The following is an 18,106-nucleotide window of genomic DNA, read 5'->3' on the forward strand; positions in this document are numbered from 1 at the left end:
TGAAACATTTACTCAGCGTCGGAAGAGAAGAAATCCTCCAAACACAACACAGGTTCTACACTTCCTTTCCTCCATAGAAAAAAAAAAACACCACTTTTATCCCTCCCTTTTCTTCTTCCTCACACTCCGCCTTGGCTTCCCCACACACACTATTGTCTTCTCGCAAAAAAGTAAAACAAAAGAGCCAATGAGAAAACCACTTGCCTTGTGATACACCAATCTAGTCTACTTTTGTTGTTTACCATGTTTACCTTAATGTACTCTCCATTTCTTCTCTCTATCTCCCCCTGCACACCTTTAGCACCTCAGGAGTGGATTGCTGGTGGTGAGGTGAGGCGTGGTGAGGTGTAAAGAGACTGAAGAAGAGATAATGGTGAGGATTCGTTGGTTTAATGATCTTGTGCGGGGTGATGGAGATGAGGAACGGTGATGGTGGTGGTGTAGAATGGTGGTGCCTTGTCTCTAGACCACCAATCGACGCAGCCCGCCCACCCCCGCACTCCTTTGTTGTTGTTTAATCCCTGCAAATTAACAGGAACTTATTAAGGTTTATGTCAATGTTGCACTCGAGGGCATCAATTTGGTACCAAGAAACGCTGACCACTTTCTTTCCAAGTATATGTTCAGTTAATCTGTTATTCAGTTTATATATAACTGCCTCACTACTGTTGCTTTTCTCTGTCCATACATCCCTTACTATTGATAAAGATGACATTCTAATTATTTAAGAACTATTATCTTCTGAGGTACACATGACATTCATTCACATAATATATTTATAACATTTATTCATTTTCCCTTTAAAACGCTTAAAAAGATTCGCCAAATGTACTATGAAATATTTTAAAATCGAAGGAATAAAAATCTTATTTTAAAGCAAACTACTTATGACCTTTTACAATGAGCAAGTGAGGAAGACATTCGGAGGAAAAAAAAAAAAAAAAAAATAGGCCTCTGATTTGCTCTTCCATGACCATCACATTACCTGTCCACTCTTCCACCTGCCTCGATCCTTACCTGAATGTAGTAAAAGGTGATTGCGCTGGTTGGTGAGTTTGCTGAAGCCTTTGCCGCATACAGGACAGCGGTGCGGCCATTGCCCTGTGTGGACAAAAGTGTGGCAGCGGAGGTCACCTGGCGTAGGGAAGGAGCGGGAACACACGCCACACTTATGCGGTTTGTCCTGTGGGAAGAGAATATGACAAGAGGTTAAAGGAGATAAAGAAGAAGGGAAAGAGGGAATAAAAGGTGGAAATGAGAGAAGGAATATTAGATGAGGAAAAAAAGCTGGGAAAAGCTGGAGGATAGAGAAAGAATAAAAAAGAAAAATGAATGGTGAGAGATGATTTGAAGTATGCATTACAATGAAATAATGGCTATTTCTCTACATATTCAAAATAAACAATTGACTACAATAAGAAAAAAATAAGATAAAGACCCCATCAAGTTCATGAGTCTACTAAAATCATCGGCGGAAGTGCAATACTCAGGCGTTAAAGTGGAAATTTAACTCTGAGGTCATTAAGCGAAAGCAAAGATGGGAGGGTGGGTGGAGAGGGAGGAGAGGAAGCCGTAACAGCTCTGCCCCTTAACACCTGCTGGACTTGTCACCTTCACGTGGGTCATCTTGTGGTAGTAGAGGTTGGAGGACGCCGTGAACCGCTTCCCACAGGTGGCACACTGGTGGGGCTTCTCGCCGCTGTGGATCCTCCGGTGAGTGTTGAGCGAGGAGCTGGTGGAAAACCCCTTGCCGCACACCTCACACACGTGGGGCTTCTCACCTGCACGGAAACACGGCACACAGCTCCTGAGTCACCGGCACTTAATGGGTGTAGGCTACATATGTATCCTTGTGCGTGTGTGTGTGCGTGTGAGGATGGTTTGGCACTATACCTCCTTGTATTCTAATTAAACTTATTGTTTATAGTGTATTGTGATGTATTGCTTCATAATGAATCATGAATCAGTTTTGGAATTAGATTATATAATACAAGAAAGTTACCAGTGTTTAAGTACTGACCGGTGTGTGTGCGCATGTGCCGCTTGAGGAGGCTAGGGCGGTCGAATATCTTGCCGCACACGTGACAAGGTAAAAGTGAACGCTCGCGAGGCCGACGAGGCAACACTTTGTCGTACGACGCACCGGCCTCCAGTGCCCTTGAAAAGCTGTCGTGCTGGTTAAAGGCCTCCTGCAGTCTGAGGACGGAGAAATGTTACTGTGACAATGTTATAGTGTATAGTTTATTTTTAACTTAATAAAAAAATGTATGTTAAAAGAAATTAAAGGTTATTGTTACATCAGTTTCAATAAAGTCTGGAAAAAAGGAGAATACTGAGATCCCTTCTTAGATATAGGAAATATTTTGTGAACAACTCCAACTGACCTAACAGAGGCCTCACTGTAGAGGCTGTGGGTTGTGTCAGTGACATTGGTGGAAAAAGACGGAGATTCTGAGGACTCTAACATCTGCTCTTCACCTTCCGTGAGGAAGACGGACCTGCTTCCCAGCAATGGCTGAGACAGGTCCAGCGGGGCGTCTGAAGCAGACAAAAAGACATAAAAGGTACAAAAATTCTGTACACAAACTAAAAAGAAATACAATTTTACGATGGATAAAAAGAAAGATGGTACAAGAAGACAGCCTAAGACGAAAAGTTTCTTGTCAGTGGCCTAGATGACGGGAAAAACAATAGACCAAGAATGACGAAAGCAGACCAACGCCATTTGGATAAAAGCAGGAGACAAAAGAGAGCTTCGTAATGTTAAGTAATGAGGCAAGATGAGGAATGGCACTGCTGACCCACTAACTCACCTTGCATGAGGGCCGCCACTGCCCGCCGGTAGAGGGCAGCTGCCATTACCAGGCGAGGGGCGCAGCCCACCTCCTGCTGCAGGCTGGTGCAAGGATTCTCGGACGGTCCTGATGGATGAGTAAAGCCTGAATGAACAACAGAAGAATGAGAGAAAGCCTTGTGCTGCATGCTGTTCTCTTCACTATATAAGACTTCAACACATACATGTTGATTTCATAAGAGAAATTTTACACTACTAAAGCTACTTCAATAGAAAAAAGGAGAAAGAGAAAAAAGTAGACACATATCAGTCTGAGACAAAAAGTATTTCCTTGGGTAATTTCTAACCTTCTGAGGTGACCAGTCGGGTGTCGTCGGGCGTGACTCCCGGCGCCAGGTGGAGGGGAGAGGAGGGCGAGAGGAGCGGGTGGAGGTGGAGCGGACCGAGGGCGGGATGACGAGGAAGGTTGTCGGGGTGAAGGGTGAAAGCAACAACCTCGCAGTTAGGAGGAAGGGACCTGAGAGGAAAGGAAAAGCGGGCCATCAAAGGAGGAATATTAACAAGTTAATAAGATGAAAATACAATAATAACCTGACCATAAACAGAAATGAAGAAATATATATTATATATATATATATAAAAGTAAAATGCAAACAAATAACAAAGCAGTAATTGTCTTATTAAAGAAAATCAACACTACAAAATAAGAATCATAAAATCATTACACTTTTCCTTTACGGACTTATTTAAGAAAACAGGAAAGACGGAATGTTTGCCTGCACCGTCATCCTCCCATCCTCTCTCTCTCTCTCTCTCTCTCTCTCTCTCTCTCTCTCTCTCTCTCTCTCTCTCTCTCTCTCTCTCTCTCTCTCTCTCTCTCTCTCTCTCTCTCTCTCTCTCTCTCTCTCTCTCTCTCTCTCTCTCTCTCTCTCTCTCTCTCTCTCTCTCTCTCTCTCTCTCTCTCTCTCTCTCTCTCTCTCTCTCTCTCTCTCTCTTTCTCTCTGCCACAGGGAACCAGTTGGTAGGAAGAGGTCGGTCACCGTCTTCTTCAGTACAGATCTCAAGACGATAAGGTGGTTAGAATTACTCACACAAGCCCCCACGTGTGTGTGGTGTGTGTGTGTGTGTGTGTGTGTGTGTGTGTGTGTGTGTGTGTGTGTGTGTGTGTGTGTGTGTAATGGAGGCAAGGACGAGAAGATAAGGTGATACGAGAGAGAGAGAGAGAGAGAGAGAGAGAGAGAGAGAGAGAGAGAGAGAGAGAGAGAGAGAGAGAGAGAGAGAGAGAGAGAGAGAGAGAGAGAGAGATCAGACATTATACATAAAAACTTCCATAAAATTGTAACAGAACACCAATAAAAACAATAACCACAGCAACAACCATTCCAGACATCCACACTCCCTCACTCACTTGATGACAGTAAAGACAATGGTGTTATGAGGTGTGAGGGTAGCCACCAGGTTCACTTCAGCGCTGTATTGGGACTCCACCCTCAGGAACCTCACCCAGTTGCACTCCCTCAGCGGTGCCGACCTCTTGATGGCCGCCGGGAGGGAGCTGACATTCTCCCTAAGGGCATCATAAGACCCCCAGGTATTTCTCGTCTGCAGGCAGGTAAAGGTGATGTTACGTGGAAGGTAGGGATGGTAGTGGTGATGGTTGTGGTAATAATAATAGCAGTAGCAATAGCTGGCATTGTTGGCACTACTACAACTACAACAACTACTGCTACTACTACTACTACTACTACTACTACTACTACTACTACTTAATCTTTCGCAGCAGAGAAAAAGCACAGCACTTCAAAAATCATATCCACAAACGTGTCTAAAAATCTTGGAATAGAAAGAAAAGAAACAAATTAAAATCATGTAACTCAAAACGAAGCGGTCGCTACAACCACACCACAAATTACTATTGTCCTCATGAGTGAAAATTCATCAACCAACTGACCACCTTGTGTCTTCCTTTTTCTTTCGTTCTTTTTAAATGAATGAATGGCGATAATACGCATCTGTTTTCATCCCTTGGGGGCGATTTTTTGCAGCAATCCTCGTCCGTATGGCGCCTAACTGAAAGCTTACGAAACCCCCTTTTGTGATGAAACACTAACTGCACTGGAAATGACCACCAAACCTCGAGAAACGCGTAACTCGAGGCGTTTTCTATGGCCTGAAAGTGTCCGGCTACAATTCCTCGAAGTTATTAGCGCTGCTCTCGGCTCTTCCTCACGACTTCTCAACTGCGGTTTACGTTGAGTTGCATCACAGTCGCCCCCTTCCCTCCCCTTCACACTTCACCGACACACCCCTCGTCCCTCTCGCCTTCCTCCTCCATTCTCCTCATCTATCATGTCCCCTGTTCCCTTCCTATCCCTTCCTCCCTTCTGGTCCTCCTCCCACGCCTCCTGTCCCGCCCAAAGCGTGTTAATGGTGAGGAGTGATGGACGGGACAACTTGACCGACACTTCTCTCATATCGAAGAGGCGAGAAGAGAGAGAGAGAGAGAGAGAGAGAGAGAGAGAGAGAGAGAGAGAGAGAGAGAGAGAGAGAGAGAGAGAGAGAGAGAGAGAGAGAGAGAGAGAGAGAGAGAGAGAGAGAGAGTAAAGCGTTGTAAGTATTATAAAGAAAAGAGATGACTTAAATACGCAACAATAATCAAATAAGAAACATTTATTAAGAGAAAACACCCGCAACTTTTTTTTTCGGAAATTAATGAAATACGTGTAACAACTAACACAATTTCATTCTGAATCCTTTACTAAAGAAAGAAAGAAAAAAAAATGTACAAAACATAAAGGTGAGTAAATCTTTGTCACGTGAGGGAAGCAGAGAAATCACACGTGTCATGGTCACCCGAATGTGGGAGGCGGGGAGGGGCGGGGGGAGTGTTACAGGGGAAGGGTATGGGATGGCATAGGTAAGGTGACCCTCGTCCCCCTCAGGTGCATGTGGTCCTACTTAAAGACACACACACACACACACACACACACACACACACACACACACACACGGTATAGAACCTTTACATCCGATGTGACCAAGTGATGTGTATGTGTGTGTGTGTGTGTGTGTGTGTGTGTGTGTGTGTGTGTGTGTGTGTGTGTGTGTGTGTGTGTGTGTGTGTGTGTGTGTGTGTGTGTGTGTGTTTCAGTTACTCTTCTTCTCATTCTCTTTCCTTTATCAGTCAGGTCTCCTTGTATCTCTCTTCATCCCTTCCTTTCCTCCTTGCTCCCTTCTGATTGTTGACATGTCTCCCTCCTTCCTTGTCTTCTCTTCCTTCCTCTCTTCATCTTACTGCCTTGCTCATTTTCCTTGCCTTCCTTCCTACATCGCTCGTTAATCTGACTTCTCCTTTTCCTGTCCTTCCTTTGGCATTCCTTAATTTGTAACCTTTATGGTTATATCGAAATTCATCATCATATCTGCTTTCTTTCAAATCTAGTAATAATATTGAGTTTACCAATGGTCATTGATCAAAGCGACGTCAATTTCACGATTTTTTTTCTCTTTTTACGTTTTTACATTAGGTTTATTGATTTTTCTTTATTTGGATCATATTAATAACAGGATCATCTTACATATAAATATGAAGCGAATCAATATTTTGCTGTCATAATGTATTTCTTGAGTCAAAACTCTATAATTGCCTTTTCTGAACTTTTCTTTGCTGCAACTGTCTTTTCGCTTCATATTTTTTGCTAGTCTTATAACGTATCAATATATCCTGAACACTAACACCAGTCATCGTTTTATAATATCTCCTAATTCCGCTTAGTCACATACTCTTCAGTCGCATCCTTGTGTCCCTTCCCGCACCATAATGTTCTCTGACGAGTGTCTTACCGCCCTGCGCCACCATGTTAACATGATCCATCCCACAACGCTTTTTTCACTCCTTTCCCTAGACCTTCCTCCCCATCTACTGTTTCTCTTCCTCTGCTACATTTTCATTACTCCCCTTCCCTTCCCATCCTCTCCCTTCCCTCCCCATCCTCTCCCTTCCCTCCCACTCGTCTTCAACCTCCCTCCCTCTTCTATCTGTATATCTACGTTTTATCTTTCTTTCTTCTGCCATTTTTCTGCGCACATTAAAGCATTACATTTCATATACATTCCTTTTTATTCTGTAATGAAGAGACATTTTGTTTCTTCATTTATGTTCTGTGATATTCATTCTTTAAACTCATATTTTTCCATTCTTTCGTAATTCTCTTCATTTATAATTGTCTTACAATATTTCTTAACTTTTCTCCTCCTTGTCTTTCAACCCTCCAATAAGGAAGTAAGTTTTATGGATGAAGTGTAGAGTTGCCTGGGGAAGCGAGCCACAAACGTACTCTTTGGCCTCTTACAGCCTTAATTCCACGGCCTCGCAGAGCTTATGGGGAACTGAGACATAATAACATTATCTGCGGCTGCGAAGGGGACGTTTCTGCGTGCGTGTGTGTGTGTGTGTAGTAGTAGTAGTAGTAGTAGTAGTAGTAGTAGTAGTAGTAGTAGTAGTAGTAGTAGTAGTAGTAGTAGTAGTAGTAGTAGTAGTAGTAGTAATAGTAGTAGCAATAGTAGTAGTAGTAGCAGCAGCAGCAGTAGTAGTAGTAGAAATAAGAGTAGAACTATAGAGGCGAGTAATTTCATTTTGATTTTGATTGAGGGACAAATTTAATGTTCACAAAGATAAGACACTTTCAATTTTGCCACCACCACCACCAACACCAATAACACCATAGCCGCATGAAGCATCCCCGTCCCAAACATAACACGACGATATGAAAATTGAGGTACGGACAAAGAAGGCGGATCTGCTTTATTAAAATGTGACCACGAGACACGAGTGTGGAATGTGCCCCGGCAAGAGGATCATTATGTGGTTAACTCGCCTCGTGTTAGATGACCTGTACGAAGGTAATAAAAAAGATGTACGTACCTCCTTCTCCTCATTCAGTTCGCTTTCCTTCACTCCTCCTTTTCTCCTCCTGCTTTTATATTTTCGTTCTCAATATCCTAGTTTCTTCCTCTTCTTGCTTTCTTCAATGCCCTCCATTTCTTCTCCTCCTCCTTTTCCTTCTCCTTGCCCTCTTTACTTTCCTTTTAGTACATTAAATACTTCAGACTGTGAAATATTAATAGAAAAATTAAGATGATAAAATGCAGACGAGGAGAAGGAACACCGTGAATGATGCCATAAACAGTAATAATGATAAGATGAAAAAAAAATTTCTAAAGCTCATTTCATGATTGAGATATGTGTAAATGTTTCCATAATCTAAAAGAAAATCATAAATATATAAGAATCAGGAGCTAGATGAGAAGAAATATAACCATCGTGTAAAAAAATAATAGCTAAAAATTGTTTCCTATTTCTGGAAATACGAGAAACTTATTCGCAAAAGAATTTCCTTGATTAATTTATATATCAGTTAATTTATTTATCAACCTCATCTATCCACCTACCTATCTATCTATCTATTTATCTCTAAGAATTTATTTTTCTTTAGTTCTAGCATTATCTGTTTAAACTTTTTGTATTTATATATGTATGTATCTATTTACCTATCTGCCCACCTATCCATCTACTATTATGTACCTCACTGGCCGTCATGTTACCTACGAATCTCAACCACCGCAACGTCGCCGCCACACCAGACCGACTTGTCGCCTCAGACGGCCGCCGCGTGAATGGTCGAATGGTCGTCGCCTCGTCTCTTGTTAACTGATTCGCACACCTGTCCATATCAACTCCCTCATTCCCGAGCCGCGTTACGGGAGGTTGATCTCTCTTCTAGCAAATTTGTGGCCGACACTTGATCGGATTCGTATACTTCGCTAGCGCCGAACGTCTCTCCGCGAGGCACAAAATATGTACTAATTTTAGGAATCCTATCGAGTTTCCCGCTGACACTTCGTAACAAGGCCTATCCATCACGTTGCTCAGACCACAGGGGCATTCTTCGCTGCCAGGTAAAGTAGAGGAAAGATTTTTAACACCTTTTTCTTTACGAGTTCTTAGAGTTATCTTCATGCGTCTTTTCTTATGAGTTTTCCTTATTGCTCTCTTTTCTTCGTGGGTTTTTTTTTATTGTGCTTCTTTTATAGTTATTTGTTCCTGCTGCTGTTGTTGTTGTTGTTGTTGTTGTTGTTGTTATAGTTTCGCTTTCTCTTTTAGTTATTTGTTATTTGTTGGATTTAAAAAAAAAATTGACTGATACTGTTGTTTTTTCGACTTCAATTATTGTTACATTTTCTTGCCTTAAATTGCTATTACAATGATATTATTTTCTACTAGATATCATCACAGTTATAGTTTTCTTTCCAAAGTTGTTGCTATTATCACAGCTATTCTCTTCTTAAGTTTTTAATATTCCTACTGTATTTTCTTTCAACGAATGAGTATTATAATATATTTTAGTACTTTTTCTATTTCTGTGACACATTTTCTCTTGTCAAGTTTTCATTATTACTATTCTATCTTCTTCTCTATTTTTTTTTTATTCTCTTATGGATGAGAGAGAGACTAGCCAAGGGCAACAAGAAGAAAAGCCAGAGGAGAAAAATCTCTCTTAACTTGTATCTTCCCGAGTATCAAAGAAAAGTACAGAAAAAGCTGCCAATTTAGTTCCACAGGTAACTATTTATAAGTAGGAAAGAAAATAGATATACATGAAAAGTTTGAATTTACCACTAAAAGAATAAGGTGGATAAAATAAAGGTTGACATAAGTGGATCTTGTGGAGCGATTACATTTATATTTTTTTCTGAGTTATCTATTACTATGAAATTTTATTCTCATATACTATGTTTGAAGATAATTTAATTCAATATCTCTATCTTGTCAAGATGATATAAATTAACACATTTCAGCCCCACAGCTACGTGACTATACGGCGACTAGATTAATAAAGTAGATTATATTTCTCACTCTTATGGTCACCCATGATACATCTTCCCTTAATTACTAATCACTCTGAGACATTATATACGAAACTCAGTAACCTCAAAACATCGTGCGGAATAGAAATTGCTAAATCCATTATTGCTAGTCCGTTACTTTCTCTTGTAGACGTTTGTAAAGATATCATGCATTACTTTTAGTGTTGCGAGTTGTTAATGATGCAGTGATTGAACTAGAGATGTAAGAAAGATAACAGAAATGATATGTTGTAACGCTTCCTTTAACTCATTTACTACAGTCCCAATGAAAAATATAATTCATTTTCATTTCCTTTCTTTGTCCGATCTCATTTGCTCATCAGTGTTTTTACGTGTCAAGGAGACTGATTCAGAGAACAGGAACGAGAAAAAAAAAAAAAAACGTTCAATTTACCATTTCTAAAAAATCAAAGAATAAGCAAAAATAATTAGTCAGCTTACTTTCATAGGTATCTTTGGTGTTCCTCTTTATCTTGAATCCATCTACCATTTTCTCATAGTCTGTATCTTCGTTCACTGTCTTGGGATGCTCGTGTCTCTGACCTTTAGTTTGCATCTTTATTGCCCTCATCGTCATCGTAACCTGAATCTTTTACGGTCATTTGCACTACTCAGTCACTCATCTCCACGCCACATTGCCTTTTTCCATTCTCCACACTAGTCTAATTTATAACCTATAATTTACAGTGAATTGTTACACACTTTGTATCATAGCATTTGTGAAGCTAATTAAAACTTTCTTCATTGTGAATCAACACAGTTATTCATTTAATTCTTCACACATCGCGTTTATCATTCTTCATACTATAATTACTTTATCAACTCAGTTATTCATTTAATTCTTCACACATCGCGTTTATCATTCTTCATACTATAATTACTTTATTTTATTATTCTTATTATTTACGCATATTCATCACGTTACATTTAGGCATTGATTGATTTCATTAGGTCATATTTCATTAGTATGCACTATTAATAGTACTTTAGTATTCCATACTAGTAATCTAGCATTCCATGCTACATAGTACATTAGTAATTATTTCATACCAGTATATCTTCCTCACACTGTCAGTACCTTTAATACGTCTCTTCTCGCCTCACCTGCAGGTAAGTAAAGTTTATACACTACTTACTGTCACTCCATTTTTCATTAGGTACTGTCGTATTTGCATCCATCATTAGCTCTCCATATTACATCGTGTTCACAGAGTACGTACTATCAAACGTCTTTCCTCATCACACTAACTCGCAGATGACAAAGGGTACCTGCAATACGTATACCGCCACTTCATTACACCAATCCATCACTACTTTCCACGCCACAGCGTCTCCTTCATGACCAACACCTCCGTCGCTTCCCTGCGTGATGGTAACCAAAGCTTTCTCCATTACGCATTGCAACTCTTTTTTGTGTCCCCGACGCTCAGGTGTGACGCCGCCTGCTCTCCCGCCTCTCACCTGTGCTCGCTCAGCTGAGACAAGTTAAAGGTTTCGACCACCACTTCATTATTCTTGTTCACCGCTATTTTTTACGTACACCAAGAAATTCGCGAAGTGATATTCCTAGATAAAGACTTCTGTGGTCACATTGTCACGACACGAAATCTCTAAAAACGGCAGAACAAAGGTTGTGGTTGCTGTGAAAAAGTACCTGTAGAAACGTAGCATCTCACGGTTACCTCACTTATTTGTATCTTGGAAGTGGCTGGTTTTGATCCACATGTATAAAGATACGTACTTCACCTCAGGATGTGTCCTTGTCCACTATCTCATAACTGGCTCTAGTCTTGAAATAGAACACTACTGAACAGGTTCTCCCATTGCTTCAAGAAAAAAAAAAGATATACCAAAGTGATATAAAAAGCATTTCTTCCTCACACTGGCTTGACCGAGAGGTCATTACTATCCATACGGCTCATTAACTCCCTAAAGCCACCTGTTCTAAATCATCCTGACTTATTTTAATCAATAACTCACCACGCATGAATTACTTATCTTCCAAAAACCACACCTGCGCCATTTTCACCTGTCACCCTCGGCCCACCTGCGCCCTTAATGCACCGCCCTCTCCCTGTCTTCCCACACTCTCCCAGCACCTACAGAGACCATCCTGGGACCTCTACTGCCTCCCTTACTCTGTTCCCATGTCCCCGGAGAGGGCTAGGTTCTCTTGGGTCAGGGATCGGGTGATGAAGGTGCCAAGTCCAATCTTCCGCATGGGCTGCTCCACGTCTTTATTGTGAGCGGCGGTGCCCTGGGGCGGTAATGCGATCAGCTACACCCACTCCGACTAAGAACGGGCGGCAGTACTAGTAGCGGTGAGTAGGAGGATAGCAGGATGGTCAGGATAGGTGAAGCGAGGCAGGTACGGACCATATGTGTTACCGGTGGATGGTCCAGGAATGTGTGTGAGTTCATGTAAGTTTTCCTCCATTATCGCAGAGGCTTTGCGAGGTTACATGACTTGCGATTCCATGACAAGGGAAAGGAGTGAGGTTTGTACATAATTAGCAGAGTTCCATTTGAAATTATAACGTAACCAACCTAATATAAATTAACCAAACCTAACCTAACCCTTGAAAGTCCTTAGTTAAATAAAGAAGTTGTTAATCAAAATGTGTGGCTGATAATAAAAAGAAAGAAAATAAAAACCTATAAAGCTATGAATAAAACAAAATAAAGAAGAAAAAAGTCGCACGTCCAGACATAAGCTACAAATAGTTCGTAAACAAATCATACGCTGAATAAACAACAGAAAGTGAAAAAAAAAAACCTCTTGTAGGACAGTAGACAGGCCAGACGGACGGTGACGCACTGAGGTCCCGCGTACGGGTGGACTCGGTATCAGCTTTCCAGTAAAATCACTTCCAGACAAGAAGCTCCACAAGGCACGTTAACCCAAGGAGCACGAAACTCAAGGTGGTACTGATGGAAGGGGAGGAAGAGGAGGAGGACGAGGAGCAGAAGGGAACCCATACTCTCATCACTTTACCTTTAATGATCCAAGCTGACTACGGGCGCATCGAATATCATATTGGGAAAATTAATCGTAAGTGATTTTTTAATGTTAACAGCTGTCGTGCCTGGCGTGCGGGGAGGGTTCAGCGCAGCCGGAGCGACTCAAGCATCACGGGAAATAAACATTGAAAGTCAGTATCTACTCGCCACGCTGCACTGTGCTCTACTGCTGCCTGCTATTAATTATTGTTCTAACACATCGCAATTATTAGTATTTATAACTTTTATACTCATTTTGGTGACTCAAAGAACTACTGCGCCTTACTCAGACACTATGAACTCTGGTGTTTTTACTTACCAGGTAAACACACACACACACACACACACACACACACACACACACACACACACACACACACACACACACACACACACACACACACACACACACACACACACCAGTACTCACATCTGAGGAGGCCAGGGGTGGGAGGGGCGGCAAGCAAGCCGTTCTAAGAGTGCCAGACGTGGGCGTGTAGGTGGCGCCATGCGCCACGCTCGTCGCCGTCACCAGGCATGGGAAGGCGCCCACTTGGCTGATCTGGAGACACAAGTCACGGGGCAGCAGCACGCAGGTCTCCATGAGTCCTTTTCTTTCCCCGGGGACGGTAAAAGAGGAGAAGGAAAGGGTTCTTCACTGAATGGTCTCAGTACTTTTTCCCCTTTCTGTTTACCTCAAAGTCCCCTCAGTGTATATTGTCTCTGCCCTTCCTCCTGCCGTTCAGTCAGCAACTTCGTCCCCAGCGTGATGCCTCGCCTCTACAGTGACTCATCTGCAACAGTGAAACAAACGTGCATCTTCAACTTCGTCTTTTGATACACCAAACTGTGAGGAGATAAAATGTGTAACGTCGAATGGCACACGTTAATGTTACTCTTAACTTTTTCTAAGCTATCCTTCATGAACACCTGTCAAAATATTTACCTTCCGTTATGGTGTCATTCACCAATTCATTTGATGAAGAAACAAGTCGCTGTGCTTCCATAGCTGGTTTTGGACGAAAAATTTACAACTTGGCGTTATTACGATGATTTATGAATATCCTTGCACCAAATGACTACTACTCTGCCGGGACCAAAGACTCAGCAGGAGGCAACGAGACACTTTCGTCAAGATGTAAACAAACTATGATGCTCGTGTCATCAGTGACGTGTAGACGTGGAAGGCGAAGAGGCGCGGGCAGGTGAGGCGGAGGGCAGGCGGGTTATGACGGGCAGCTATAAACCAACCACCGCTGACCCCACCACCACCCCGCCTTCACCTGGCCCCGCCTACCTGCCTGACGTCACCCACGCACTTTGAAAACTGTCTCACCGTCTTTCAGTAGCAGGTGTAAACGTGTCACAGGTGAAGTAAAGGTGTTAATGATGTCAGGTTAGGTAACGTCTAGGTGTTCCTATCGCGTGTCTTTTTCTGGCCTAGTGTCTGGTTTGGTAGGTAACTTAGAATGGATTGGTAAGTTCGCAGTTTACTTGATGATAATTGGAGAAAAAATTGAGTCTGTTTATAATTAGTCTTTTTATTTCTGATTTTTACTATTTGTCCACTTTGCTAAAAATTTTATTACTGGACATTTTACTGGAAGATATAAAAAAAACTAGTAATTCTAACTGGTAAATGTCATTAGAATATAAATCATATTTTATCTATTGAGTAATGTTTCCTGTTCTTCATTGCTTCTCATTCTCCTTTCCTCTACAATATTATTTCGAACAGTCTTTATATTTCCCCTCCTCATTTCTCACCCATAGTAGATCTAGTCACAGTAACAGTCAGACGAGATACAGTTTTTTCCAGTCACCAAGGCGTGGATGGTCCTGGAAAGATCGAAAAAGGAGCAGGAATAGGGAAGGAAAAGGGCAGGAAAGAAAATTCAGTCACGCCTCCATCAGATCACACAAGAGAGTTACCGGAACAGTGAGTCTGAGCTATAGAGAGACAAATGCTGCGATGTCGTTCACTCTTTGTGTTGGTGTTCTTCACATTTCACACTCCGGTAGACACTCTTAAAAACATTAAAAATTGTAAGCAGAGGAAACGTATTCTAAGAGTCTCAACGCCTTATTGTTCTTTCAACAACACGTTCTTGTGGAAGTTACTGGAGTATTCACCGGTATTCTTAAAACTCTAATGGTGATAGTTTTATACGAATTTCACTACACCAAATGGAGATCGTGTAACAGTTGCCAACTGTCAAGGGTGTTTTTTGTTGTTTTGTTTTTTAGTATCGCAGAAAATTATTATTTTCTCTATGTTATGGCTTATAGCGCATGTAGGTGTACTTCACGAGTGCGTATAGGAAGTGCTGTTCAGTTTCCAGCCATTAGTGCCTCAGGCAATTTTACTTATAGTGGTACCCATATTAGACCCCATATCACCACCCAAGCCCATCTTTGGTGTAACTACCTAGAACCTAGGTATCATGGTAATACGTAGGTAACTTTAAGCCACTCGACAAATGGCAGAGTGTTTAAGGCTGTATGTGGTGGGATTCGAACCTGCATGTGGACGTCTGCCCGATCCCACACTCACCACCTTATCCACTACACCACGGCCTCCCTAGAGGGAGTCAGAGTGATATTCATGCATTCCTTTCTCTCTCTCTCTCTCTCTCTCTCTCTCTCCCCACACGCGCGCGCGCGCACACACACACACACACACACACACACACACACACACACACACACACACAGTCCACTCCGTCTGTTATTGACTCAGGTGGAGACAAGCGACAGGGAGAATAAGATAAAAAATACAAGCTCGTTTACAGTCGCATATGGTGCACGTTTATTTCTTTTGGTCACTGCGTCGCGAATGAAGTGTTTATTTGAGCATGAGGCGCCGTGTGAAGGCACTGAGACACAGGCACCGCGCAACACACCACAGCGCAACACAGCACGGCTCCCTCCTTCCTTGCTCTGTTCCTTGCTGTGGCCGAGTGATGCTGTCAAGTTATGTTGTTGCCTGAGATTCTTCCTACTTTAGTGATTGGCAGTTGTTAGTTTGAGTTGGTATAGGTGAATCATTGTTATTTTCCACTGAGTTATGGCGTTGCAGCAAAGTCATATATAGCACCAAATTAATTAAACACTGTAGAGAAATCATGTAGCGCTGGATGAAGTTTCAAGCAGTAAGGAAATCCTATGACGCTAAAGTAAAGTTGCCATTTTTTTACACTAGAATATCCTGAAGTCATCTATCATAGTCACAGTAGCACACCTTGAACACCTGCGTTTCGTGACTCAGGGCCCATATCCACGAAACTGTCTTAGGCTGATGCGAGTTGTCTGAAATCGTACTTAGCTTAGGGTCAACGGTTTAGGGCCATCGAAAGTCGTCGTGCTTAGATCGCTTTTGCTGTACCGTACTTCGCGCGCTAGAACGCATTGCTTACAAAATATCGACATTGGTGATATTGAAGAAAACATGATTATACTAGCATTTTCTTTGTCTTTTATTTATATAATTTAATAATACAAGTATCGGGTAAGTAACATAGAATGAAAGTAAATATTTCCGAAGAAAAATATATGCATTAAAATGTATTCCCGTTGGTAACGAGCAAACACTCCAAGCAGCTACAGACAAGCTCTTCAAAGAGGTTCCCGCGTTTTCCAGCCAGCAGTGTACGAGTATTTCGCCTTTTCTAGCCATCACTTATCCACCAACTGTATCAGGTAAGGCTTTAATGTGTAAGAAACAGTACTTAATATTACTTTATAGGAGAAGTTTAAGGTATTAGTTACATTACTAGCATACCACATAGTGCACCTAGAGCTCCTCATTCCAGCTAACTTGAAAACATTTTATATATGTCCATGTGTCACAAATTAAAACTCTTCCCGCTTCTATGTGTGGTAAAATCAAAATATGACACCCAACATTTTATTTATTGTTTCTTAATTAAAGTTTATTGCTGTAAGGGCTGCAGACCAGTGATCCTATCCACACTATGATAGGTCCAAGTATTCACTAACTTGGAGGGCGAAAGACAAATTAGATTTATAGATTAATAATTACTTAGGTAAGATTAGGGTGAGCGGGTTTGACCTACTGGTCTCACTACACAGGGCTTCCCTCACAAGATTGATCACAAATCAAATACCTTCACGGTCCAATCTGTACCTCTTGATGGGTTCAGCATCATTAAGCTCATCCAAAACGTCCCTTCTACGATGATTTCTATCTGACTGATGTGGTTGCTGCTCTCGTGGCGCTGCATGTTGTTTGTTTACATCCAGCTCCGTCGTCCATAACGCTACTAAAACAGGGTCGACCCATTCCTAGCGCTAAGCACGACGTTAGGACCGACGAAAAAATTTTAGTGCGTTTTCTGGCAAGTTAGACACGACGGCCGCCATTTTGGTTTGCTAAGGACGATGCCATCGGCCTAAGACAGTTTCGTGGATATGGGCCCAGGTGTTAACTATCTACTCATATGACTCTTGACTTACGAAACTTTCAACAGATCAAACAGACCAATAACATTCACATTAGCAATCCACGTGTCTGAGACCATGCTTGTTACTCACCTGAAGTTCTCTCGTCACAGCAGAGCCTTACCCACATCGTCACACCAGCACAGCACACAACACTGATCTATCCGAACAATATTCTCAGCGCTGAGGACTGGCTGGTTTGTGAGGCGGTGAACCAGTGAGTCCATCACGGGAGGGTTCACTCTATCGCATGAGGTTTACTGATACATGCCTTGCTCAGCTGCTCACTCGTTCACGCCCAACACTCCACACTAGCTCAGAAAACGCATGGGGTCGAGTAGTTGTGAGGATCAAGAAGAAATCTCGCGTTGGGTTAGTGATTCTAATTTTGTCAGTCTGTTCTAATTTATTTTCTATTTAATTTTGTTTTACTAATGATAGTGACACTGCTAAAGTCTTATCTACGGCGCCACATGGCCTCGATGTTCTGGTAGCGAAATACTATTCCATCATTTTTTCTTGTCTTTATTACCTTCATGTTAGCTTCTGTCCGGTTTTTTTTCAAGTTCCCCGAATCATTTGCCTCATACTACGGAGTAATTCACCAACAGATGCTTTCTTAGATCATTACACTGTTGGAAAAAAAAAAAAAAAATAGCAATGCATTTTAAGGCTGCAATTTTTATATTGCTGTTTTAATCTCTATCGCCTGTATGAAACACGATAAATGAAATTCAATTATGCTCTGAATTACAAGAGAAGAAAACATTCATGAGTAACTTATGAGATGGATGAAATAAAAAAAAAAACAATTAATAAGAGATTTTGACGCTTTTGGGAAATGATCCGGATCGCTTCATAGCTACAGCCGGGGACTCAACTCCAAGAGATCGAACCATAAAACACGGCCATTTTGTGACTCGT

At 41.7% G+C, this 18,106-nt stretch overlaps 1 protein-coding gene across 3 annotated transcripts in view; it reads right to left on the reverse strand.

Moving 5' to 3' along the window:
* Nucleotides 1–17,494, reverse strand: part of LOC123510949 (zinc finger protein Gfi-1b-like) — an 18,154-nt gene extending 660 nt beyond the window's left edge. Inside the window, exons 1-10 of one of the 3 annotated variants that reach the window (XM_045266474.1) lie at nucleotides 17,276–17,494; nucleotides 13,152–13,515; nucleotides 4,203–4,396; nucleotides 3,142–3,311; nucleotides 2,814–2,921; nucleotides 2,385–2,538; nucleotides 2,021–2,196; nucleotides 1,612–1,781; nucleotides 1,018–1,183; nucleotides 1–521 (exon numbers count right to left, since the gene is read on the reverse strand). The exon at nucleotides 1–521 is cut by the window's left edge and continues 660 nt beyond it. In XM_045266474.1, coding sequence (XP_045122409.1) covers nucleotides 463–521; nucleotides 1,018–1,183; nucleotides 1,612–1,781; nucleotides 2,021–2,196; nucleotides 2,385–2,538; nucleotides 2,814–2,921; nucleotides 3,142–3,311; nucleotides 4,203–4,396; nucleotides 13,152–13,325 — 1,371 coding nt within the window. In that variant the 5' untranslated portion in view covers nucleotides 13,326–13,515; nucleotides 17,276–17,494 and the 3' untranslated portion in view covers nucleotides 1–462. Of the gene's footprint in view, nucleotides 522–1,017; nucleotides 1,184–1,611; nucleotides 1,782–2,020; nucleotides 2,197–2,384; nucleotides 2,539–2,813; nucleotides 2,940–3,141; nucleotides 3,312–4,202; nucleotides 4,397–13,151; nucleotides 13,516–13,667; nucleotides 13,946–17,275 lie in introns of those variants that run through there. The other 2 variants (XM_045266471.1, XM_045266472.1) reach the window with 2 other exon arrangements.
* Between the last annotated feature and the right edge of the window lie 612 nt (nucleotides 17,495–18,106).

This window comes from Portunus trituberculatus, chromosome 30, assembly GCF_017591435.1.
Source record: "Portunus trituberculatus isolate SZX2019 chromosome 30, ASM1759143v1, whole genome shotgun sequence".
NCBI classification, from domain to species: Eukaryota; Metazoa; Arthropoda; class Malacostraca; order Decapoda; family Portunidae; genus Portunus; species Portunus trituberculatus.